Source organism: Peromyscus eremicus, chromosome 3 (assembly GCF_949786415.1).
Source record: "Peromyscus eremicus chromosome 3, PerEre_H2_v1, whole genome shotgun sequence".
NCBI classification, from domain to species: Eukaryota; Metazoa; Chordata; class Mammalia; order Rodentia; family Cricetidae; genus Peromyscus; species Peromyscus eremicus.
Window position 1 is genome coordinate 94,029,855 of NC_081418.1, and position 27,238 is coordinate 94,057,092.

Consider the following 27,238-nt stretch of genomic DNA (forward strand, 5'->3'; position numbering starts at 1 on the left):
CTAGAGCTCAGAAGGCTGAGCCAGGAAGATCTAGAGTTTGGGGCTAGCCTGGGCTAAAAGAGAGACCATGTGTTCAAAACAAAACATAAATAAAACAGACAAAGAAAAGAACTAAAGATCCTGTGCTTTAAGTTTCCTGTTCTTCTTTAATAATAGTTTTTATGTGTGTGAATGCTCTGCCTGCCTGCCTGCCTGCATGTATGTGTGCCTTGTGCCCACAGAGGTCAGAAGAGGGAGTTACAGGCCGTTGTGAGCCACCATGTGGGTGCTGGGAATCAAACCTGGACCATCTGCAAGAGCAGCCAGTGCTCCTAACCAGTGAGCTGCCTCTCCAGCCGGGACTTCCTCTTCATTCTCATTTGCATCCCTGTAGAGAGAAATAGTCATAGGAGGGTGCTGCAGCCTCCTTTGTGAAGGGAAGCCTTGACATAAAATCTACAAAACATGCAGGAGGCTGTGTGCACAGGGAGCAGGACACTTGGCAGTCCGGGAGTTCCACCACTGGTCCTGTTTATTCCTCCCACTTACTCAAAAGAAGCTGGTGACAAAGCGCCCCTATTCTGGGCTGAAGAGAGAGGCTTCCTGTGCAGCAGGAGCAGGCTGTGGGAACAGATGTGTCAGAATTTACTGGGTTTTAGCTCCACACAGAGCTGCATGAGATTTTTTTTATTTGTTTGTTTCATGGTGCATCTGGGCATTGCTATCTGGGAACTGAATTCCCTTCCTTCCTGTTCCAAGGAAGTGGCTTGCAGGCTTCACTGATGTGGGGCCAGACAGACTCGTCCCTCACTAGCTGGGTTGTGAGTTTTGGCTGAAGAGAAGGAAGAGGAAGCCGGTGTCTCTGATCATCTGTCTCTTGCTTCCTTTCTGTTATGAACCGAGGAGCCTGGATTCTCCAACTGGGTAGATAAAATCCCAACCCATGGTAACTGGAGAGATGGCTCTGTAGTTCAGAGCCTTGGCTGCTCTTGTAGAGGACCTGGGTTTGTTTCTCAGCATGTACATGGGATTCCTAAACCCAAGGTTGGCTTAGGCTGGACTTGGAAGTAATGATACTCGATCACCTAGAACCCTGTGAACACTTTTGGGCCAGATTGTTCTTTGTGGCAGAAGCCTGTCCCGTATATTTTGGAAGATTTAGCAGCATCTCTAACCTCAACCCTGGATACCAGTGTCACCTTGTGTTGTAGCTATGACAACCAGAAATGATGCTAAATGCTGTCAAATATGTGCTAGCAGGCAAAGCCACCTGGGCTGAGAACCAGTCCTCACGGAGCTAAGAAGGGACAGAGAGCTTCCTGGAGGAACATGGCATAACCCTGTACATAGGAGTGGCTGAATGTTTCTGTCCTGTATCTCTGTGCTAGTGTGTCGATTCACAGTGTGCTGGCCACATGAGCCCACAGGGTCATATAGTACAACACGTTTCAAACAACTCAACTGGGTGTCTTAGAAACAGATTTGGATTTATTAGGGCTGGGGTGGTGCCTAAGATTATGTAGACCTAACAAGCTGCCAATCAGTGTTGATGCTGCTGATTCTCAGATGATGCTCTGGGCAGTGAGGATGTAGGCCAGGGATCTACATGATAGAGTACCCGGACCAACTTGAGATCACTATATGTTGGTTTTTTTTTTAAGGTTTTTTTTTTTTTTAATTTTAATGATGTGTATGTATGTGGGGGTATTTGTCTGTGAGTGCGGGTATCTGAGGAAGCCAGACAAGGGTGTTGAATTCCTTGTAGCCGGAGGTGCAGGTGGTTGTGAGTTGCCCAACATGGGTGCTGGGAAACAAATTCAACTCTTCTGTAAGAGCAGTAGGTGCCTGCCGAGTGAAGATCGCAGTCAAATGCATGGAAAGATGAAGGAGCTTGGCGCCCCTGGGAACTAAAGACAATCTGGCATTGTCGGAGCACTCGGGGAGCTTGTATCTGCATCTGTAGGTGTGTGGCCTGCGGAGGAGGTTCCGTAAGAACCGAGGTTAGAGTCATAGAAGTGCCTGTGTTTGTTATGAAAGTGAGTGGAGACTGGCTGTGGGCTTCGGCTGCAGCTGTGTGATCAAATCTATGTTGTTGAAATATGTCCCTGCTGGTGAGTGGGTACTCGCTTGAGTCAGGAAGAAGAGGCATCCAAATGAGCATGTGGGAGACAGTTGCACCCCTCAGAAGTGAGTGATGTGGCCTGCATCATGGAGCATTGGTGAGAACAGGTGGGAGGGGATGGATCTGAACTGAAGAGTCCAGCAGCTTCTTCCTCTGCCTGGATCCTGGGCTCCTGGAACCTGCTAAGCCCACAAGTGGTGGCGAGGGGCTGGCCAGTGGCCTGGTCTCCTGCTATTTACCTGTATCCTTCAGTGTTCACCTTTCAGGAATGCTAATGGCTAGTGAAGGACATGCCCTGCTGTGGCTCAGAGGCTAGGGGGAGGGGAGTCACCCTCCAGCAGACACCACCCCCGAGCAGGCAGCCTCTTTTCAGAGTCCCTTAGCTCCCATTCTTCATTCTGAAATTCTGAGTTAAAAAAAAAAAAAGTATCGGAGGGTGCCTGAACTGAACTGGCTTGCCCCAGAGATCAGACCAGTGAATACCCTAACTGTCACCACAGAACTTTTCTCCAATGACTGATGGAAGCAGATGCAGAGACCCACAGCCAATCACTAGACAGAGCTCCAGGAGTCCAGTCAAAAAGAGAGAAGAGGGATTCTATGAGCAAGTGCATCAGGATCATGAAGGGGAAACATGCAGGGATGACCAAACAAAACTAGAGGGAACTCATGAAAGTTGAATTAAAGGCTGTGGAGCCTACATGGGACTGGACTAGGCCCTTTGCATGGTGAGACAGTTGTGTAGCTTGATCTGCTTGGGGGGCCCCCTGGCCGTAGGTTCAGAATCCATCCCTGGTGCATGAGCGGGCTTTGTGGAGCCCACTACCTATGATGGGACACCTTGTGCAGCCTTGAGCCAGAGGGGAGGGCTTGGTCTTCCCTCTATTGAATGTGACTCCACATGGGAGGCCCTTGCCTTCTCGCAGGAGGGAGTGGGGATGGGTTGGGAGGGGAGGCTGGGGGCATGGGAAGAGGAAAGAGGGAGATCTTTGATTGGTGTGTAAAATGAATGAAAAAATTGTCTTAAAAAAAGATTGGGTACCTTTTCAGGGGAGTCCACCTACTACCATGTCTGAAACAACTTTACTGTGCCATCCCCCTACCTACTACTCTGCTTTATTGTTTTGTTCTGTTTTTTAAGAAAATCTTCTCTCTCACTTCTGGATTCTGAGATTCCCCCCATCCTTGTTCTAATCCCTGACACATCATTGCCGTGAAATCTCGAAGCTGGGATCCAGGAGCAGACTGAGCTCCCAAGTTTTTATGGGCGTTTTAGAACTGGACACACGGTGGCAGCTGTGGGATGGGCGTAGCTGACCCCTCTCCAAGGGTGGCATATTTTGACCCGAGGGACAGGGCACCTGATCAAAGTACATGCGTGTCATCGGTGTGGGCTTCCAGCAAGGCACGGGAGCAGAGCGGTCACCAAGGTGATGATGTGGCTCTAATGGACTGTCCCTCAAAGATGAACCAGGGAGAATGCAGTGAAGCCTATGAGGAACAGCCTGGGGGTGGGCCGCAGCAGGGCAGAGAAAGGAGAAAAGTCAGGAACAACACGTAAAGTGTTACCGCCTCCTGAAAACCAGGCGCCTCACCCCATCGAAGGACAAGACCCAGATCCTTGTGGCTCCCTGCCTGGGATAGGTGGCTTCCTTTGGGACCCCGGCTCTTTGTTACTGAGCACAGGCTGCTGGAAACACAACCCCAGGAAAGCAGACTGTGTGTGCCTCACTGTTCACCTTATGTCTCCACAGAGGAGAAGAGAGGGAGGGGGCCACGCTGATCCGGAAGTGTCCAGGAGCTCTCCTCCCCATGCCATATGAGGCTGCCCCTCAGCCCCAGCACGGAGCCAGTGGCCAAGGAGCCCTTGGAGATGGCTTTGCTCAGCAGCATCCTGGCAGCCTGTTCCTATATCTCAGGTGGGTGCTGGTGTCTGCTGGCCAGGGCTGTGACCCTGGACTGAGTCCTGGGCTGCTTCCTGCTGGCCAGGTCTGGTCTTGTACTAGGAGAGAAGTGAGTGGTCATCACGGGGAGGCTCTGTTCCTCTGGGTTTGAGAGGAAAGTTTTTCAGGTTCTTATTTAAGTGTGATATCCTCTAATTTAGCAGGTGAGTACTCCCGACAGCTTTGTCTTTCTGGAGAAATGTTTAGCAGCCTTTTGGCCATGGGCTGCCGCTGGCTTCTGTCCTCAGCACATCAACTAATAAGCAAGGTGCTGAGGAGTCCACACCAGCCTGAGGATTTCTGTAGGTTCTCAACCCCACACAGGTTTCTCTGTCTGTGAGTATGTGTGGGTATGTCTGTGTGAGGGAGAGTGTGTGTATATGCATGTGTGTGTATGTGTGTGTGTGTGTGTATGTGTGTGTGTGTGTGTGTGAGAGAGAGAGAGAGAGAGAGTATGTTTATTCATGTGAGTGTGTTTGTGTGTGTGTGTGAGAGAGAGAGAGAGAGAGTATGTTTATTCATGTGTGTGTGTGTGTGTGAGAGAGAGAGAGAGTATGTTTATTCATGTGAATGTGTTTGTGTGTGTGTGTGTGAGAGAGAGAGAGAGTATGTTTATTCATGTGAGTGTGTGTGTGTGTGTGTGTGTGTGTGTGTGTGTGTGTGTGTGTGTGTTGTGTTTCAGGGGCCATCTAAGGTATTTAAGAGCCTTCGGGAGGAGAGGGAGACAGAAGGTACGTGACTCTCAGAGACCTGATGTTAAACTCTTCTTGATTCAAAGTCATGCTCTTCAGCAAGATGGCTGACTTTCTCCTTTTTTTTTTTTTTTTTTTTTTTTTTTGTTCTGGAGACCAGACACTGTTCATATAAAAGGTGCTATTTAATGTCACATGGAAATGCTCCCTCGTTTGAATGATCAGACTTGTGTTGCTGGAGTGAGTGTTTTAATTTTTCATGTTTTGATAACTTGCTTGTATTTTGTTTTGTTTTGCCTGGAATTGTATGGCTACTGTATGAAGAAGGGGCTGATGTTTTGATTCCACCCCCTTTGGGGGAAGAGTTTTATTTTCTGATTTCCTAGCCAGAGTTCATATTGGTAACTTAAGAATTCAAAGGAAAAGCCCAATGCTCTTATTTACAATGGCTCAGCCACTGTAAGGGAGCTCCTGAGGGCTAACCCGTCTGGCTCATTTGTGGTTGGCAAGACGGGGCATGTCTTAGTTACTTTCCTGCTGCTGTGACATGCATTCCGACAAAGCAGCTTAAGAGAGAGAAGGTGTACGTTAGCTGATAGTTCAAGGTTACCCCATCATGTCGAGAAGTCAAGGCAGCAGGAGCCTGAAGCAGCCAACCATATGGTCTCACAACCAGGAACAGAGAGCTGTGAGCACAGGCATGTTGTTACCTGGGTCCAAGATCCTCTGCTCTGCCTAGGGGATGGCTCCACCGTTCCCAACTGAGATTGATTTTCTCACATTAGTTAGCATAATAAATATGAACTCCCAAAAACATGAAGTTGGGAGGGAGTAAGAGTGAGTCTAGGAGGGGCTGGGGGAAGAGGGTGGGTGAATATGATCAAAATACAATGTATGAAAGTATGAAATTCTCCAAGAATTAATAAAATATATATTTTTTAAAAAGAGATAACCTCTCCCAGACGCTCTCAGAGGCTAACCTTAGTCTCGACAACCCCTCACAGGTGCACCGAAGTCTGTCAGTTGACCATTAACACTGACCATCACCAGGCATCTAGTCCACGGCTGCCATATGTCCTGGTTCTTCTTTCATGATGCAGAGAATGCAATCCTTTGCCTTATTTAAGGAAATCTGGTAGCTGCTTCCTCCTTCCTGGGTATCCACACAACAGAGAGATTTCATTCACCTTTTTTTTTTTTTTTTAAATGGAGACAGAGTCCCACAGGCTGTCTCCAAATGTCCCAGGAACTTGTGCCACCACCTGTGGTGGTTTGTGCTGGAGACTGAACCCAGGGCTTCATGCAAACTAAGCTAGCACTCCACACGCTGAGCCACACACACTTCCAGCCCCTTTGCTGTTCCTTTGAGCTGTGCTGGGGATAAAGGACACCAAAGCTGGAGAAGGGAATTCAGGGGCTGTGACAACATGTTTGCACAGTGACCAGAGGAGGCTGTACTGACTCTGTCCTGAATACTTCCCCACAGTGAAGTCGTGGACAGCCGGGGGTCTAGGATTCCCACAATCTGAGGGACACCTGCAAACCAGCTCTTGGATGGAAATGCCTCTGATGAAAGCAAACAGAGTGCTGGACTTTGGCTCTCTGCTCAGCACAGGAGGCACTTGGCGAGTTTCCATTTTGACCAGCCTGACCCTGAGTTGTGACCACTGAATGTGGTAATTCATGGAATTGGCTGCTGCTTACTGGGTGTCTTGTGATCATGTTGAGGCTGAAAAAGCCCATGGCCCCATTTTTCTGTCTACTCCAACCTCCATTTCCCCTACCCCGTTATACTGGAATTAATTAGTATGTGGGATACAGTAAAACTTTTCCTTCTTTTAGGGAAGTGTGTGTGTGTGTGTGTGTGTGTGTGTGTGTGTGTGTATGAGAGAGAGAGAGAGAGAGAGAGAGAGAGAGAGAGAGAGAGAGAGAGAGAAAGAGGCAGGGGGGGGGGGGAGGGGGAGGGATGCTGAGGAGATGGCTCAGCAGGTGAAGGCACGTGCTACCAAGCCTGGCAATCTGAATTTGGATCCCAGGATCCACACGGCAGAAAGACAGTACCAACTCCAGGAAGTTGTCTTCTGACCTCCACGTTCATGCCATGGTGCAAGTGCCCCCCCCAATAAATAAATACATGTGAACAGTTTTTAAATTAAATAAGCATGGACTAAGATTTAAAGTGAATGCCAGAAAATAAAATCTCTTATGTGTAATGAAAAGACAGTGATTAAAATTGATTCCGAGTGCCTAAACAGGTAGCTCGGCAGTTAAGAGTGAATATTACTCTTGTAGAGGAACCCCAAGTTCAGTTCCCCTCACCCACACTTGACAGCTCACAACCTCCTGTAATTTCAGCAGTAGGAGATCTTGTATCCTCTTCTGGCCTCCACAGACACCTGCATGCAGGTGCACATAGCCACATACAAATACACAAATACATAGGTGCACATACCCACACACAAATTTCCTTTTATTCTAACATCAGGACACTCCTCAATTATAACGGCAATGAAAAAAATCTAAATGCAAAGATGAATACAATAGATAAAAATATTACTGTCCTTAAAGAAAATGTAGTAATAGATCAGAAGCAAAGATGTAAAACATGGCAGGAGAACTTGGAATATCTTGACCTTGCCTTGCCTCTCTCCCATGCCCTTTCTCCTCTAGTTGGCCGGTAGTTTCAGTGGGACCCAACACCTCCTGCTTACTCCAGGGCTTCAGTTGTGTGCTGGTTGATCTTCGTTGTCAATCTGAACGGATTGAGAGGTGCCTAGAACTTTGGCACATGTCTGGGTTTGTCTAATAGGTTTTTCGGAGATTGGCACAGGACAGTGGACTGACGAAAAGACTCATCTTGAGTATGGGTGTCTCCATTCCTAGGCTGAGGGTCTAAGTGGAACAAAAATGAGGAAGAAGGAGGAAACTTGTACACAGGGTGGTGTCTTGGTGTTTTCTGCCACTGTCATAAAAACCCTGACAAAAACAACCTGGGTGAGAGAGAAAGAGTTCACGTTAGCTCACAATTCCAGGTTAGAGTCCAGAACCACAGGAGAGTTAAAGTGGCTTGAATTTGAAATGACTAGTCATATCCACAGTCAAGAACAAAGAGGATGAATGCATACATGCTTGTACTCAAGCTCACTTTCCTCAGTCTTCTACAGTATAGGATCCCCTACATAGGGAATGGTGCTGCCCATAGCGGGGTGAGGCCTTCTCACCCAGATGAACTCAGTCAGGACAATTTCCCACAGACCTGCAAACAGGCTAACTTGATCTAGACAACCATCCTTGAGATTCTCTCCCCATAAGATTAAGTTGGTAATGACAGCGAACTGTCACAGGTAAGTGTAACTCTTTCTGAGTGGTGCTTTTCTTGCTGCTGGCATTAATCATTGACATCAGATTCTGGGTTAGTCCATCTTTCAACGGGGACTTCTACCAGCATAAAACCATTCCAGCCCTTCAGCCTGATTTCTGGTCCCTCTTATTCTGGGGCTTTCAGCTGTTCCAACAACTGAGCAGCGGTTGGCTTCCTCGGTTCTCCAGCCTGTGAGTTTTAGGGGTCATATGAGGTGTTTGAACCTCCCAGGAGAGAGAGAGAGAGAGAGAGAGAGAGAGAGAGAGAGAGAGAGAGAGAGAGAGAGAGAGAGAGAGAGAGAGAGAGAGAGGAAGGTTATGTATGTAAATCTGGGAGCCCCCTCTATTTGTCTCTTCCTTAGCTCAAAGTTGTGCTTTTCTGCAAGATGACTGACTTATTGAGGTTGTTTCTGTGGACCAGACATTTTTATACAGTAGCAGCTCTTTGATTACATGGAAACCCTCCTGCCCGCTTGAGTGAGTTTTTCATCTTTTGGTAGCTGGCTTTTGTTTTGTGTCTGTTAGCTGTCATTTCTGGGTGTTGTTTGAAGAGGAAGGGACTGTTTTTTTTTTATTTTTTTATTTTTTATTTTTATTTATTTATTTATTTATTTATTTTTATTAAGTTTCCTTTGTGAGAGGGCTAGCTTTACTTTCTGATTCTCTAGGTAGGGTTGATGTGTGTGCATGTGGAAGCCAGCAGACTCACATGGCCTCTGATCCCAGCTGAGCCTGTGACATGGTACTGTGATCTTGCTGTTTGCTTCTGGATAAATGTTGTCCAGTGTGTGTGTGACATGACTATTACACCATAACTGTTGTAGAATGTCACCGTTCTTAGAACAGCCTCAACATTGAATATTCTAATAATTAACAGTACCAGTTCAACAAAATACTCCCTGAAAAGAAATGATAAACTGCATTGCATAGGCTGTCCTCTAACTTGTGGTGATGCCTCTGCCTCATCTTCACAAGTCCTGGGATTACGATTGCAATCACTATACTAGACAGACTCTTTCTTTAAGAAAAAAAAAAAGTTACTAATGATAAACTGTTGAAATATGTAACATAAAATTTCACAAATTTAAATAAAAGAGTCCCCAAAGAAAAGGCCACAAAGGACCAGAATTGCCGGTTTGCAGAAGGAAAAAATGCAAATGGCTGATAAAACCGAACCGTTTAAAATTCTAGCAAGTGCATGAAAAATGAGGACAGGATGGAAGTGCAGGGAGGCCAGTGCTTGCACGCGAAGCCGATGGAGTCACAGACCGAGGGAAGCTCTCTAGGGAATAGTTTTGCAATATCTGCCCAAAGCCTTACATGTGCATATATTATGTATTTAGGAATCCACTGCTAAGAATTTCTTCTAAGGACATAATTAGAGATGTAGGCAGCCACATTGTTATGAGGACAAGAACTCTCAGAATAATTTTGATGGAAAAAATGTGAAAATGTGTTGAATATGAAATGAAATAGAAATATGTAACTGGTGTGCTATTAAGGGGATAGAGAACATACATGTATAATGTGTGGTACGTGTACTCCTGCTATCTGTCAGTTTTAAATGTACTGCATTCTACTGTGATTTGTATGTGGGTGCTGAGATCAAGTGGGTGTCTGTGTACTTTTATATTATTTTGATTACCTCTGTTTTTTTGTATGTTGTTTCTGTGTGGTACTGGGTGTGCTGGGGCATGTATATACATGTGCACATGGAGACCAGAGGATGACCTCAGCTGTCATTCTGCGGGTTCTATTTGGTTTTTTGAAACAGGGCTGCTCTCTGGTCTGAAATTGGCAAAATAGGGCGAAGCTGGCTAGTATGCCCCAGGAATCGGCCTGCCTCCGCATATCGGCGCTGGGGTTACGAGCAAGCACACCCATGCCTGGATTTTTTTTTTTTTTAATATGGGTTCTGGTTACCAAACTCAGATCCTTGTGCTTGCAAGACAAACACTTTACTGACTGAGCCACACCCCCTCCCCAGCCTGCTTAGCTGTATCCTGTAACTTATGGGTGGCGCCTTATAGGAATAATATTTGACTAGACTATTAATTTCTAATAGTGTCATACATACATTAGTAAATTCCCATTTCTCTGCTTTCTTGCGCTCCATAGCTTCTAGACTAGACTGCTCTTTATACCTACTCAGAAATAAGATTCTTACCTGTGTCGTCTTTGTAGACCACACCCCATTGGTTAGATCAGTCTGTTCACCCCTTGTGGTCCTTCCATTGTGTTCCCCTTCATGGCCCCCGGCACTGAGTTAGTTTGAACTTCATCTTGCATTTGCCCAAATTACCACAGTGGTGTTGTCCACCATCTTCCTGCCTCTAATCCATAATTTGTATTTCTGTAGCAGAACGATCCATCTAAAGTGCACGAAATACACTTCATTTTGTTGATGAAATTCGCTTTATTTTGTTGCTGTCTTTGAGCTTGCTATGCAAGCAAGCATGAGGATTGGAGTTCAGATCCCCACCACCCACATAAATGCCAGTGAGTGTGGCGCCCTGCCTGCAATCCCAGAACAGGGGAGCTGGAGGCAGGAGATCCTGGAGCAAGCCGGCTGGCTAGACTAGCCAAATGGGTGAGTTTGGAGCCTAAGGGAGAGATGCTGCCTCAGCGTGTAAGTGTCAAGGAAGACACTAGATGTTAACCTCTGGCTTCTACGTGTATGTGTGCACACACATGTAAGCATGCATACACATAGGCACACATCACAGGCACATACACATACCAAAATAATCCAGATGCTTTGTATGCTTTAACTGTTAATGCTTTTTGTTAGCTACAGGTAGTGTAGAATCTTAACTTGGTCGCTGTGGAGTTCTCTCGCCCCTAGGAGACTGGAGAGTTCTCTCACGGGTGGAGTTCTCTCACTCATCCACATTTCCTTGATTTGTATTTTAGTCCTCCTGTCTCAGCACTTGTATTTGAGGGAATTAACATTTCCCATCTTAACTATTGCAAGCAACTCATGAACCAGAATATAATGCTTTATAAAGAGGATAATAATGTCATTAATAATAATAGCCTCATTAATAATTTCTAATAGGGTCATTAGAAAGAATAAATGGAATAATTACTCATTTTAACTTAATGATTGGGCTCTTTAGTGTATATGCCTGGCTCAGGACTCCATTCTTTCAGGGTTTTCCTTGAACGTTACCTTCTCAGTGAGTTTCTTGCTGGTAACTGTCTACCTGTTCCCATCAGCACACTTTGAGCACATCCTGTCCTTTCTCCTTATCACCCTGTGAAAAGACATAGAAAGAAGTCTAATCTCACGGCTGGCCCTCCACCCAGTTCCGTTCATGGGCTTTGGTGTACCCTTCTCGTCACCTTTCCCCTATTTCATAGATGAGTAGTGAATCAAATATACTGTCTGTGCTTGCTTGTCCACTAAGCATTATGTCCTGGAGACACTCGGGTTAGCAGAGAGTAACCGTCCTGGTTCTGTTAGACAGTTGCCTAGTTCTCCATTGCACAGACGGCCCCAAGCTGAGCCAGCCCTGTGCAGATGCCAGTGGGGATGGCTCAGACCTTTCTCAAACAGACCAGTGATAAGTAACCACAGCATACATGTTCAAGTGCATTTCCAGACTTGGTTTCCCAAAGAACACTGGCTGGATCACGTCCCATACGCATTCAAAGGAAAAATGTCACCAACTTGCCGCCTAAAGAGCTTTACTAATCTTTTTAAAGAGAAGTATGCAAAGCCCCAGAACGGTGTTTTCAGTTGTTTTTGGAGTTTTGACAATCTGATAGATGGAAAAGGCCCCCTAAATGTAATTTAATTTCTGTTGGCCAGGGGTCAGCAAACTTTGTTTTCCTATAAAATGCCAGAGAGTGTTTTCAGCTTTATGGTCCAGCTTATATCCTACCAATTTAACTCCACTGGAACATAAAAGCAGACAAAGGCTATATAACTGAACAGACATGCCTGCTTTTCATTGGAGCTTTGTTTATAAGTACAGGAGTCACGTCAGATGTAGTTTATGACCCACAGTGTCCCAGTCCCTGTTCGGGGACATTTTTCATATACCAAGACCCATACCAATTGCTTTTTTTCCCTGTGAATTGCTCAGATCCTTTCCAAAATTTATTTGTTAACTGTTACTTACTTTGTTTAAAGATATTTATTTCTTTATTTTAGGGGTACAGGTGTTTTGCCTGCATGTATATGTACCACCTTTGAGGAGGTCAGAGCAGGGCATCAGATCCCCTGGAACTGGAGCTACAGATGGTTGTGAGCTGCCATGTGGGTGCTGGGAATTGAACCCTGGTCCCCTGGAAGAGCAGCCAGTGCTCTTAACTGCTGAGCCATCGCTCCAGCCCTGTTGCTGTCTTTCTTAATGCTGTTTCTAGGTATTCTTTATATATTGATCCCATGTCTCTGCTAATATAACAAATATTCTTTTCTAATTTGCCATTTGATTTTGTGTATAGTAGTATATTAGTAAAGAGGTTTGGTGGATCACTAAAGGTAAGTGTGTGTGTGTGTGTGTGTGTTGTATGTGTGTAATATTTATACTCTTGTTGTTTACTGAGATAGGGTCTCATGTAGCTGTGGCAGGCCTTGAACTCCTGACCTCCCAATTGCTAAGATTGCAGGCAAGCTCCACTACTTAGCTTATATGTTTTTCCTATTATATATGTGTGTGTGTGTGGTGTAAGTACATGTTTGTATTGGTGTGTGTGTGTGTGTGTGTGTGTGTGTGTGTGTGTGTATGAGTGTGGCTTTGTGAGGTGTCGATGTCAGGTGTCTTCTGCTATTGCTCTCCACCTGATTATCTGAGACAGGGTCTCTCATTGAATCTGGAGCTCACTGATTGGCTGGAAGAACTCCAAGTGTCTGCCTGTCTCTACCACTCCAACACTGAGATTACAGGTATAAGCCACATGCCCAGTTCTTATTATTACATGGATGCTGCAGATTGAGTTCAGGTGCGCATGCTTACACAGCAAGGACTTTATCGACTGAGCCAGTGCTCTAGCCCCCGGCTTACAGTTTTTGTTTAACTGGTAACCTGCAGATTCAGCTGTCCTGACAGTGCAGTAGTTTGCCGGAATCTGGCTAGAGTTTCTCGTGAGCTTGGTGTGAAGGAGGTGGGCTTTCAGCAGTAGAGGGCCTTAGACTTCCACAGCTCAACTGAGCGGGTTACACATTTGAACATGGGAGAAAGTGTTGAAATTTCAGGCTCCTGTTACTGTCTGAGAGCTGAGGACTTCGTGCCCTGAGCTGCTGAGAGGTTCCAAAGCACTTGGCTCACAGTGAGACTGTGGCATAAAACAAGTCCCCTTTAACTGAACGGTGTGCTCTATAAAGTTTCTCAAAAATTCGTTATTATTTATGTATTTTTAAACTTCAAAGGGATTGTGTGTGTGTGTGTGTGTGTGTGTGTGTGTGTGTGTGTGTGCGCCCCCCCCCAAGGAACCCAGATGATGGTGTTGGATCCCCTGGAGCTGGAGTTGCAGGCAGTTATGAACAACCTGACATGGGTTCTGGGAACCGAACCTGAGTCCTCTGCAAGAGTAGCAGGTGCTCTTAACTACCAACCCATCTCCTCAGCTCCCCAAATTTTAACAGTTGGGGTCTCCCTTGCTAGGAAGAGTTTGATGAAAGAGGATTTGCTTTCATGTGAGGCTGAGGGCCAGCTTTGAGAGAACACTTGGCAATATGTATGAGGAGCTATTGTGATGTACAGCCTGTTTGACGCAGATTCCTTTCTGAGAATCCCTGAAAGGCAGTAAACAATAAATAAGCAAAAAAGGAAGCAGTATTTGACACAAAATACTGCTATCCTCCTTTGATTTGATTTTATGTGTGTAGGTGTTTCACCTGCATACACACATGTGTACCATGTGCATGCCTGGTGCCTAAGGTGGCCAGGAGAGGATGTCAGATCCCTTGGAACTGGAGTTATAGATGGTTGTGAGCCACCATGAGGGTGCTAGGAATTGAACCTGGGTCCCCTGGAAGATTAGTCAGTGCTCTTAACCACTGAGAAATCTCTCCAGTACTCATTATTACTATTTTTTTTAATATTTATTTTAGCCGTGGTGAACATGTAGAGGTCACACCACAGCCTGTAAGAGTTTTTTCTCTCCTTCCACCATGTTGGTTCTGGGGATCCAACTCAGGTTTCAGGCTTGGCAGAGAGCACCTTTTCCCACTGAGATACCTTGCTGGCCCCGTTTCCTATTCTTCTGAAGTTATTTCATCATATATGCATACATCTACACACACATATGCATGTAACACACATACTGTTCAGATGTAAAGTGTCTCTCACAAGGCTATGTGTTCTGGCTGGGGGTATTGTTATGGCGGTTTCTGGAAACTTCAGGAAGCAGAGCCTCGTTGGAGGAGTATGTCACTAAGGGGTCCTTGTAGATACTTTCCCCCTGGCCTCTTCCTGTCTTCCCGTCTACTTCTTTTGTGCCACGAGGTAAGGTGACCTGCTGTGCTCTGCCACGCACCAACACTGCCATGATGTCTGTCCACGCCATCATGGATGGAACTCGCCGTCCCTCAGTTTCTGTTGCTGTGATACCATCCCCTGACTAACATGACTTTAAGGAAGAAAGGTTCCATTGCGTTGACAGTTGCAGATGACAGGCGGTCATTGCAGGAAGTCGAGGCAGTGATTTGAGCAGCCGTCGTATATCATATCCACTGTGAGAGCGGAGAGAAATGAAGGCACCCGTGCCTACTGCTCTGCTTTCCTCTGTTACACAGTCCCGGACCCATGCCCAGGGAATGGCGCTGCCCACAGTGGGCTTGAGTTGCTCACGTCCATTAAGATCAGCAGGACAATTCTCCACAGGCAGATCTGATCTAGATGGATCCCCTTTGTGACTCTCTTCCCAGGTAATTCTGCATGGTGTCAAGATGACAGTTGAAACTTCGGTTCTGAAACAGTGAACCAAAATAAATCTTTAAATCGTTTATCTTAAGTATTTTGGTGACAGAGACAAAAAGCTAACTGATAGCACATATCCATATCCATAGACACGTTCACACACCCAGACATGTGCCACGCTTATGAACATATAATAAATGTATTAACAGAGCTTTTAGAATTTTTATTCATGATTTAATTTAAATGTCATTCATGATTTAAAGTATTCATCGTATTTATGATAAACACACGGATTGGGTTCTGAGAACCCATAGTGACTCATAGTTTCTGCCCTCAAATTTCTCACTGTCATGTGGAGAAGGTAATGGCCGTATAGATAATTATAGCAGAAGTACATAACGTGCTACCTAGCTGGAGAGACTGATTAAACTCAGACAAGCATTGGACTGTAGTCTCCAGCAGTGGAAAAATCGGAGTCAGGTATGCATCTCAGCCTTCCTTCCCCTTCCTTTCTCGGGCCCCAGGGAAGCCAGTTAGATTTCTGTTGCTGTGATGAAACACCGTGACCAAAAGCAACTAGGAGGAGGAGGAGGAGGAGGGTTTATTACGTCTTAGAGGTCACAGTCCATCATCAAAGGAATCCAGGGTCAGGACCTGCAGACAGGAGCTGAAGCAGGCATGGAGGAATGCTGCTTGCTGGCTTGCTTCCCTTGGCTTGCTCAGCCTCCTTTTTGACACAGCCCAGGCCCACCTACCCGGGCATGGCACCTTCCACTGTGGGCTGGACCCTCCTCTGTCAAATAGCAGTTTAGACAATGCCTCAGAGAAATGGCCCGAGGCCAGCATACAGGCAGTTCTTCAGGTGAAGTTCTCTCTTCCCAGGTGACTCTGCTTTATGTCGAGTTGACAAAAACCACTGAGTAGGCTAAGGGGAGAGAAAGCCAGCCGTGGGCTGGATAAGAACTCGGGGTGTGGAGTTTTCCTGGTAGGGTGTTTACTGCCTAGGAGGAGGGAGGAAAAGGTGAACGGGACCAAAGGAGCAGAAGTCAGAGCTGGCCTGGCAGGGACAGATTCTGTGTGCAGTATTCCTCAGTCCTGAGCAGGACAAGCCTGGAGTGGAAGAGACTGAGGGAGCCTCCCTCGACATTTCAAAGAGGCCTGGAGTGTTGGTGGAAGACTTCCCTTCCCTATGGTGTGGGACAGAATCCCACAAAGAGCCATCTGTATAATGATGGAGAACTCAGTGAAGACATTCTGCCAAGTCTTGCCTGATTCCACACAACCCTGCTACTCTCGCTAAAGCCCACTTTCAAAAGTGCGTTTCCTTCCCCCTTAAAGACTGAAAACTATGAGGACAAGAAACGTCAAGCAGAGAACATGGTATGCTGGCCTGGAGACCAGCTGACCAGGTCTGATCTGGGCCTGGCCTGGTGTGGCTGCTCCTTCCTACAGTTTCCTGGGCATGATCTGACTTCCCAGCATGCAAATGAAATCGGCCTCAGAATCTCCGCAAAGGGCCTCTTCCTGCTCATGGAAACAATGACCCTGCAGGAAGCAAGATAGAGTAATACATTTATTTTTATTTATTGAAGGAAAACAGCCAACAAAAGCCCTCTTCCCCCTGCTTCCTGGCTAATTCACAGATGTCTGAATGTGGTCAAGACCAGGGTGGGTCATTGGCCAAGAGGGAAGTGACCTGGAGCAGGAAGTATTAGAGGAGAATGAAAACAAACAGTCTAGAACTGGAGTTTGACGGAGGCAGAAAAGTGAGTTAGCATGATTCAGATTACACCAGCTCAGAAAACCTGCCTTGAAGCATCAGCTTGGGGACATCCGAGATGCTGTATGCAAAAGAAAGTGTTTTCTGATGTGAGAGAAAAATTAGTTAGGCTAGAAAGAGAATAGCAGTTTCCAAAGTGAGGCCCACTGAGTAGGCATGGTGGTCCATGGCTATAATCCCAGCACTCAGGAATCGGATGTAAGAAGAACAAGATTGTAAGGCCAGCCCAGGCAACATAACAAAATCCTGTCTCACAAACAGACAGACAAACAGCCTAACAACAGTACAGGTCAGGCCTGTGTAGCAGGTCTGTGAAGGCAGGGTATGGAGGTCAGAATGATTGCTTTCCTGCTGTTTGTTTCAAGTATGGCTTTCCATCTCATGCAAGTAAGGACATGGGTCACCTCGGTCTTACTGTTTTAACCATGGGTACCAGTACTTACTCACTGTCCTAAATTGTGCTACTATTTAAAGATAGAAGACTAGCATAAAGACATTTTCCCAGACCCTGGCAAAGGTTAAGTAAATGAGAGCCCCCTCTGTCTGTCTGTCCATCCATTTTCTTATCTATCTTTGTTCTATCTCCTGTCTACCCATCTGTCTTTCTTCCAATCTACCTATCTATTATCTATCATCTATCACCTGTCAATCACCTATCAAACTTCCTCTTTGCCTTTTTCCCACCTTTCCTTCCTGTTTTCATCCCTCTCTCCCATCCCTGAGAGTCTATGTGCGTGTATATACAGTATGATGTATTTCTGTCTATGTCTGTGAACATTCTTCGGGTTCTATGTTGGGCTATCTTAGTTTCTTTCCATTTTCTGTGATCAAATGACTAGTAAGAAGCAACAGAAGAGAGGAAGGATTTGTTTGGGTTCATATTTGAAGGATAAAGTTTATCATGGCACAGAATTCATGGCAGTGGGAACCTGTGGCTGACTTACCACATCTCAATGGATTAGGAAGAGGACAGGATGTGGGACAGGGCTGTCCATCTGCAGGCCCACCCATCCAGTGACCCACTTCTTTCCACTGAGCCCACCACCTAAAGGTTTCATAACTCCTCCAAATAGCACCACCAACTGGGAACTAGGTGTTCAGACGTAAGCCTGGAAGAACAGTTCACAGTCAGACTATAACAAGGGGATACAAAGTGATTCTGCTTGTGATGGGATTGGGAAATGAAGAACTTGTGTCTGATCAGTGTTGGAGCATGTGATCAATGTGACTGTGTCAAAATTCATGGTCTGAGACCATGATATTGTAGTGAATAGAGGTAAGTCTCCAAGACATGGAGACAGGAGCTTTAGCAGAAATCATCCATTGACTACATTAGTGGCCTGAACTCTCCAGGGGTCTTTAAAGGTAGTCTACTCCAAGTTTACTTCTGACCCATCAGTGTGGCTGTTTGAATCAGAGCTCTGTGTTCAGATCCCCCTCACCCTTTTAAATGCCAGGTGGACATGGCACCCTGTACTTTCAGTGCTGGCAAAGTGGAGACAGGGGTGCCAGGAGCAAGCTGGCTAGCCAGAAGAGCAAACTCTGGGTTGAGAGACCCTGCCTCAAAAGTAAAGTGGACAGCAGCTGAGGAAGACCTCCGATGTCAGCTGTGGACCTCCACTTAAACACGTACACATGTGTAGAGTCACTACACACAAGCACACAGGAAACTAAGAACTGGAAATGACTTGGAAAAGGCCGTGTTAGTTCCAAGGAGCTCTTGCCTCCTGACTGTCAGTATTTTATTTTACACCCTGGCCATGTCTGTGCTTGATGATAGCTCACTGTGATACATACAGTTCACGTGTGGAAGAGGAAAGGGCATCTTTAGGGAGAGTCTTGGGGGCTGGTGGGGGTGGGGGCAAGTGAACACATTGTCAACCACAAGTGCCTTCTCAGTTAAATACAGTATGGAAAGAACCAAGAAAATGTCTGTCAAAGTCAATTGAAATCTGTTTTGTTAAAGCCATCCATGAGGCTGGCATGGTGCATGCCTATGATCTCAGTTCTTAGGAGATGGAGGCAAGAGGATCAGGAGTTCAAAGCTGGCCTGGGCTGCATGAGACCCTATTTCGAAAATACAAAATAAAAACTTTTAAAAAATCGTCTGCTACCCTTCCCCTCTTACACAGGCTTTCCACTGTGAAGACAGCTCACCCTGGAGTAAAGCTCACAGCCAGAGCCTAGGCTTTCTTAGACTCAGCAATACAGGCAGGATCAGTGGTCTAAAGGGCCCTGGTGGCTGTGTAGTAGAGGAAGGACTCTGGGCTCCCTGACAAGCTGTCACTTCAGGTACAATGACCTTACTTCTGTCCTGTGCAGATGGTGGCAGGAAAATCAATGGTGGTAGCACTTGAGGATGGGTGTTTGAGGCTGAGTCCAGCCTGCTTTAGAGAGAATGGAGCTGTTGGATCTTTCTGCACAGAGCAGCCAGGCCAGGACACGGCCCCTGGGAGAGGTTTGATTCTGGTAAACAGCAGAACTCATTTTCCAGCAAATAGATTTTCATTTTGCTTTTTTCCCAGCGATACATTTCTGAATTATCACTGGAATGAGGTCTGATAGGGCCACCCAAATAGCCTCTCTTGCCTTTCAGAGATCTATCCCCTGAGCCCTGACTCAACCCTGCCTCGTCTCTCTCTGCATCTGCTCTAGTGTGGGGCACACACCACCCATTCACTCCATTCCAGTTATTTCTCTCTCTGTCTCTGTCTGTCTCTGTCTCTGTCTGTCTCTGTCTGTCTCTGTCTTTCTCTCTCTCTCTCTCTCTCTCTCTCTCTCTCTCTCTCTCGTGTGTGTGTGTGTGTGTGTGTGTGTGTGTGTGTGTGTGTGTGTTGCACTTACCTGTGAGGCCGTATGTGAAGGCCAGAGACTGAAGTCAGTTGTCCTCCTCTCCCAGACTCTTCCCCTTAGTTTTTAGGACAGGGTCTCTTGTTGAACTCACTGATTTGGCTCAGCTGTCTGGCAAGTGAGTCCCTGGGACCTACTACTAGTCTTTGCCTCTCCAGAGCTGGGCTTGTGGCAATGTGCCCATATCTCAACTGTTAATGGGTAGTGGGAATACGAACCTAGATCCTTATGTTGGTGCAGCAGCTGACGCTTTACCCATTGAACCAGCTCTCCAGCCCCTTCCATCTGAATTTTATCCTGTGCTATGGGACTTGAGGTTCTAGGAGGCTGAGATGGACCCAGGGTGAAGTGACTGATAGGACTGCCCTCCTCCTGCTGCACAACAGAAAGATGATTCATGGGCTTTAACCTCATAGAAGGTTCTTTTTCGGTTTTTCAAGATAGGGTTTCTCCATGTAGTTTTGGTTCCTGTCCTGGATCTCGCTCTGTAGACCAGGCTGGCCTTGAACTCACAGAGATCCACCTGGCTCTGCCTCCCGAGTGCTGGGAAAAAAGATGTGCGCCACCACCGCCTGGCTCATGGAAAGTTCTTAATTGCCTAAGTCACATCCCATGTATCTGAGAGCTTACTGACTTTCTACTTTTGCTCAGGCCCAGGATCAATGAGTCACTGAGTCAGACTTATCTCAAGCTGACATTATTAGATAGCACATTGTCCTCAGGTGAACGTGAACTAATCTTAGATGTGCCTGCTAGTTTGGTCAACTTGACACAAACCTAGACATATCTGATGGAGGAATTGCCTCCATCAGATTAACCTGTAGGCAAGTCTATGGAGCATTTTCTTGATTGATTGATGGGGGTGGGTAGCCCACTGTGGCTGGTGCCTCCCCTGGGCAGGTGGTCCTGTGTTATGTAAGAAAGAAAGCTGAGTAATCTGGAGGTAAGGGGATGTCTGCAAGCCGGAGAATAGCATTCCTCCATGGCTTTGGCTTAAGTTCCTGCCTTCAGGTTCCTGCCCTACTTGAGTTCCTGCCCTGACTTCCCTTAGTGATGCACTATTATTACTGGGACATGTAAGCCAGACAAACCCTTCCCTCACCAAGTTTCTTTTGGTCACTTATTGTTTTATTTGTCACAGCAATAGAAAGGAGGATTTGCAAAACCCAGAGACCAAGAGCTTAACCCTTCTCTTTAAGATTCACATCTCATGCTTTCCCGGAGAGCGACACATCTTTCATGCCTGTGTACCCGCTGGAACACTTTTCCTGATCTCCACATGGCTATAACTCATCACAACCATCAACTCGTAGCTCAGAAACTGTTTTTTATAGGAAGCTTTCTCAGATCCAATGATATTCATTTATCATTGCTATGACCAAACACAGGAAATAATTTAAAGGCTGGAGGATATCTTTTGGCTCATTATTTCAAAGATTTCAGCCAACCATAGTGGGACACTGTGGCAGAACATGGCCGCTTACCTTACAGAATCCAGGAAGGAGAGAACACTGTGCTCTAGGGTCCTGTTTTCTGTTTTCTTTCCTTTATATGGGTTCCAGGGATTGAACTCGAGGCTTGCTCAGCAAGCGCTTTTATCTGCTGAGCCATTTTGTCAGCTCCATCTTTAAATCATTAACCTGTAAAAATGTCAGAAACAGCTTACAGGCTATCAATAAACAATTCAGTGAACTGTATGGGTCTGTTCTACAGAGCACTCTTCTATCACCATAAACACACAAATCTGAAAATCTCACTAAGAAACGCCCCCCCCCCCACACACAGGCAGGGTCCTCATGTAGCTCAGGCTGGCCTTGAACTCAGTAGCTGGGGATGAACTTAACCTCCTGGTCGTCCTACCTCTACTCCCAGAGTGCTGGGATTACAGGTCTGTGCCACCATGCCTAGCTTTAAGTTTACAAAGCAATTCCATGTCATCTGTGATCTCATTTCTCTTGTTTGAAGCTACAAAAATAACATGTTGATTCATTTTCCAAGTGACTACAGAATGTGGAAAAATTGATTTGCTGATGTGTATGTAAATCTTGTCCGTCTAACCATGCCCTGTGACCTGGGCCGCGCATATCTTCATGAAAAGGACTCTGTTCATCCTAATGGTTCTCATCTGTTGAGTGCATACCACAAGAGTCACTGAGGGCCCTGCTGAGTGTACACCTCATCTATAGAACAATTAGAGTTTTCTCTGGCGGAACTCTCCAGGCCCGCCTTCTCTTTCAGTGAACTTGATGAGGTCATTCCTCAATGCCTATCCTGTTTTTAGATGTGTGATTGATTACATGAGTGGTCCATGACTGTATACTAATTATCCCAAACTTAGTGTCTTAAACAGCACAGATGGCTGGAGAGATGGCTCAGTAATTAAGAGCAGGTACTGCTTTGGTGGAGGACCTGAGTTCAATTCTCAGCACCTACAGCAAGCAGTTCATGACCACCTATAACTTCAGCTCTCGGGGACCTGATGGCCTCTGGCCTTCTAAAGTACTTACACCCATGTGCACATGATCCCCCACATAAACATAAATGTAGATATGAGTAACTATTAAAAGTTGCACACACCTCTAAGTTTCTGTGGTTGTGAAAGCTGTGTGTGGCTTAACTGGGCTCTCTAGTTCAAAGCCCCTCGGAAGACTGCTGGAAAGCCAGGCTTGGACCACCTCACCTAGCCTTTTTCTGAGGACGATTCATTTCCAAACTCACCCACCTGGCTGTTGGCAACATTCAGTCCTTTGAAGGCTGTGAGCGAGAGGCCATTGTGGGCTCCATGATGCTTGGACCTCTATATGAACAACTTAGCCACAGTGGCTGACTTCATCTTCCTGAGCAAAGAGAGGGAGGGAGGGAGGGAGAGAGAGACGAGAGAGAGAGAGAGAGAGAGAGAGAGAGAGAGAGAGAGAGAGAGGAGAGAGAGGAGAGAGAGAATGAGAATGTGTGTGTGTGTGTGTGAGAGAGAGAGAGAGAGAGAAAGAGAGACGAGAGAGAGAGACACGAGAGAGAGAGAGAGAGAGAGAGAGAGAGAGAGAGAGGAGAGAGAGAGAGAGACGAGAGAGAATGAGAATGTGTGTGTGTGTGTGTGTGTGTGTGTGTGAGAGAGAGAGAGAGAGAGAGAGAGAGAGAGAGAGAGAGAGAGAGAGAGAATATGAGAATGTGAGGGATGGGTATTGAAGCTTTGTTCGACCTCATCTTAGAATCACCTATTGCTTTTGCCATAGTGTGTGGAAATAAGTTAGTAGGGCCTGGGAAGACAGCTCCTTCAGTGAAGCGCTTGCCTGGCAAGCATGAGGGTCTAAGTTTGATTCCTAGAACCCACATTTAAGAAGCCAGGCGTGGTGGCATGCACTTGTAATCCCAGCATCGGATGGATGGTTGGAGACGCCGGGTGGCTCACTGGTTGGCTCCCCTAGTCTGCTTGACATGTTCCAGGCCAGCAAGGGACCCCGTCTCAAAAGAGCAAGGCAGCTTGTGCTTGAAGAGTACCCAGGATTGACCTCTGAGTTCCATATGCATGTGCACACACACTCACACATGCACGCACACTCACACATGCACACACACTCACATGCACACACTCGCACATGCACATACATGCGCACACACTCACACATGCACACACACATGCACACACACTCACACATGCACACACACTCACACATGCACACACTCTCAAACACCCACTCACGTTCATCCACTTGCTAGTCCCAGACTAAGAGAAGAGGTTGATTGACCAAGGGCATGGATACCAGAAGGTGGGTTCACCTCACGGTGATTAGCAGTAATTTAGAGGCTTGTGTGAGTGAGTTGGCGGACAGAAACCTCAGGCACTCAGGAAGACCATCTTCATAAAGACTCATTGCTTAAACTGAACACAGTTGCTCAATGAGGGAAGGGCTAAATTATAGTTTTACTATCTTTTAATTTCTTGCGTCTTTTAACTTTAAAAATTCTTCTAAACTTTAGTATAAAAAAGTTGTACACACACACATACACACACCAAAATTAACCAGACCCAGAGACTATACATAACTTCATTTTGGAAATAATTTCAAAGTTAAAGTTGAAAATAGTGATAATCTCACATACCCTTGCCCCCTCTAACAGATGTGTTGTTGGCCAGTTGTCAATACCAATTTATCTATCTATCTGTCTATCTATCTGTCTACCTATCTATCTATCTATCTATCTATCTGTCCGTCCATCTATCCATCCTGCCTTTTTTTGTTCTTTTTCATTTTATTACATTTCCGTGTGTGTGTGTGTGTGTGTGTGTGTGTGTGTGTGTTTTCCAGTGTACTGTCCCATGACACACCTGTGGGGCTCTGAGGACAACTTGAGGGAATCCATCCATTCTTTCTTTCCACAATGTGAATTTCTGGGATAGAATTCAGGTCTTCAGGCTTGGAGTTAAAAATCTGTGTAGCAGGAATCTTAGAAGGTCTTATTAATAAGCTCAAACCCAGGAGCCAGGTATTGGGGTGAATGCTGGAAGATCAGAGAAGCAGAACAAGCCACAGCCACCTCACCTCACCAGTTCCTCAGCTGATTCTGTTTCTCAGACTGGAAGCCTCTGAGTCCTCATCCAAATGGATCTCAGCTGAACTGCTTCTCGAAAGCCTGAAAGCTTAACCAGCCGAGTTCCTGGTCCTCACGCCTTATGTACCTTTCTGCTTTCTGCCCTCACTTCCTGGGATTAAAGGCTCACTTCCTGGGATTAAAGGTGTAAGTCACCATGCCTGGCTGTTTCCAATGTGGCCTTGAACTCACAGAGATCCAGACAGATCTCTGCCTCTGGAATGCTAGGATTAAAAGGCGTGAGTGCCACCATTTTCTAGCCTCTGTATTTAGTGGTTATTCTGTTTTCTGATCCCAGATAAGTTTATTGGGGAACACAATACCACCACATTTCCTCTTTTTTTTTTGTCTAAAGTTTAAAAAAAGCTTATAACTAAATACAAGAAAAACTATCCAATAAGTATATACAATATATACAATCAAGAATTATATTAATGATGTCTAGTCTATTAACATTTGACAGATTCAGATAAAAATTCCATTATATATATTAACAATGTCCAGCCCAGTAACATTTGATAAACTGAGACAAAAAAATTTCATTACTTATCCTATTTAAAACAAGTAGTTCCTTTTTAAAAGTAGATTTAATAATCTCCCTTTTTATCTTATTATATCTATAGTCTCTTTTTTTTCTTTTCATAATAGATTCAGTAATCTACCTTTTGTCATTTTTATATCTTGCCCTTTTTCTTTTTAGAGTAGATTCAATGTTCTACCCTTTTATGCTATTACTTCTTTATCTTTTTTCCCACAGTAGATTCAGTGATCTACCTCAAATCTGTATTCACTGAACCATCTTGCCACCCTCTGTTGTCTGTTTGAGATAGTCTCACTCCGGCCTCGAATTCCCAGCAATCCTCCTGTCTCAGTCTCTCAAATGCTGGGATAATTTATAGGCACAAGCCATACTATTTGTAAACATTATGACATTTGTTCCTGGGAAGGCTGGTACTGGTTGCCGTCCAAGCTCAGTTCCTGATGAGAGCATGGGCCAGCGTCCCTGACCCTACGTGGAGACATGGCTCCTGTCCAACGCATTCTCTTTCTTCTCCCTGCAGAGAACCCTGAGCGAGCCGCTCTGTACTTCGTCTCTGGTGTGTGCATCGGCCTGTTCCTGACCTTGGCCGCATTGGTGATGAGGATCTCCTGCCACACTGACTGCCAGCGGGGTCCACGGAGGAGGTGCTTGCAGGACCATGAGAGCAACAGCGACAGCAGCGACAGCGAGGATGGCAGCGAGGACACAGCCTCGGACCTGTCGGTGCGCAGACACCGCCGATTCGAGAGGACTTTGAACAAGAACGTGTTCACCTCTGCAGAGGAGCTGGAGCGCGCACAGCGGTTGGAGGAGCGCGAGCGCATCATCAGGGAGATCTGGATGAATGGGCAGCCCGAGGTGCCTGGCACCAGGAGCCTAAACCGCTACTACTAGGACCCCAGAACCTCTGCAGGCTGCCAGGAAAAGAGTGGGTTCTGCAGGCAGGGACGGTGTGCATAACGGAAGCCAGCTCGGCTAATGTGTCTGGAGAGAAGCACAGGGCCGGCCTGCTTTCCCAAGGGCATGGGGGTTTGCTTTAGACTCTTACCTCTGGAGAAATAAACAATCCAAGCAGGGGCATCTGCCTTTCCAGGTCTTGACACCCACATGGGCACACAAGCCCAACCTTTCCAGGTCTTGGAATGGTGCTGAGGTTTCCTCTCCAACCACGTGACAGCGGTGTGATAAGCTGAAAGGATGGATGGACCTTCTTACTTTCTGAGGCGCTCAGAAGTTTGTGCAGACTTACCACTGTGCAATTCCTTTACAAAAGGAAAAAAAAAATCTCATAGCTAGAGAGCTGAGGATATCAGGGTGAACTTAACCCAGAAAATGCAATTTTCTAAAGGATTCCGGGCAGTGGAAGTGGTTTTGATTGAGATAGCATGATCAATGCTAATTATTTAAAGCTAATTTTTAAGACGAAAAAATCTTGGCAACCTCTGCATTTTAACTGACACCTCAGGGATTAAAATCCTCTTTTTTAGTCTAGTTCCCACCTCAGTCGTGAAAGTGAATAGAAGTTACTGTATTGTGAGACGTGTTGGTGACTTAGGGTACATCAATAACCTCAAAGGATAAAGGGTTTTATTTTTTAGTAGTCTATAAAATACATATTGACATGTGTATTTGAAAATGCTGCATAACAATAGAAACCGTGTGTCCTTCCGTTTTGGAGAGAAGAAAAGTCTCTCATGACTTCAGAAACTCATATTTAAATCATAGTTTGTTTAAAAGAAACAGTTTGGAATTCCAAGAAAAGAATGGAAAGCAGAGGTGAAGATTAAAGCCCAAATGAAAATGGTATCTAAAATAAATATTCCGTGAGAATCTCCTTTTGCTTCATGTCCGTCTGTGTGGTCACACATAAGCCTCTATGGTTACCCGTGCTTATGGGCAAGTATGGCCTCTACAGGACCCCTGAAGGATTAAGAATTAAAAAAGCATCCCTTGTGATAAGGGTTCTTTATGTAGGATATATGTTGTGGTTGAGTTATTGTTAAGCAGATAGAAGAATTGAAGATTTTCCGAAGGCAAGAGGTAAGATAGTGACCCCACCCCCAGCCCCTCCTGGAGAGAAGTTGGTAGGGAGGGAAAGCGGGCAGGCCCTAGAGAAGGATGGGAGGATGACTACCATATTGGAAACTGGGTGACGGGATGAGGCAGCAGCTTCTAGGGCAGTGGTTCTCCGCCTATGCATCTCAACCCCTTTGGGGGTCACATATCAAATATCCTGCGTATCAGATATTTATATTATGATAATGATTCATAACAGTAGCAAATGTATAATTATGAAGTAGCAATGAAATAATTTTATGGTCGGGGGTCACCATAACATGAGGAACTGTATTAAAAGGTCACAGGATCAGGAACCTAGAGGTCTGTCAGAGGGCTCCTCTCTCTTGCCATGGACTAGGACCCTTATTGAGTCCAGCTGCATGATCCAGAGCCTTTTTACTGGGAGGGCCTCCTCCTCTGCCCATTGCCTTATCACCGAGTCTAAGAGGTGAGCAGG

At 45.9% G+C, this 27,238-nt stretch overlaps 1 protein-coding gene across 1 annotated transcript; it reads left to right on the forward strand.

Annotated features, from left to right (window-relative positions):
• The first annotated feature begins 3,913 nt into the window (after positions 1-3,913).
• On the forward strand, positions 3,914-26,558 carry Eva1a (eva-1 homolog A, regulator of programmed cell death). The gene is given in 3 exon segments (XM_059256732.1): positions 3,914-3,931; positions 3,933-4,020; positions 25,244-26,558. Coding segments are annotated over 3 exon segments (480 nt in total). The 3' UTR covers positions 25,618-26,558.
• The last annotated feature ends 680 nt before the right edge of the window (positions 26,559-27,238 follow it).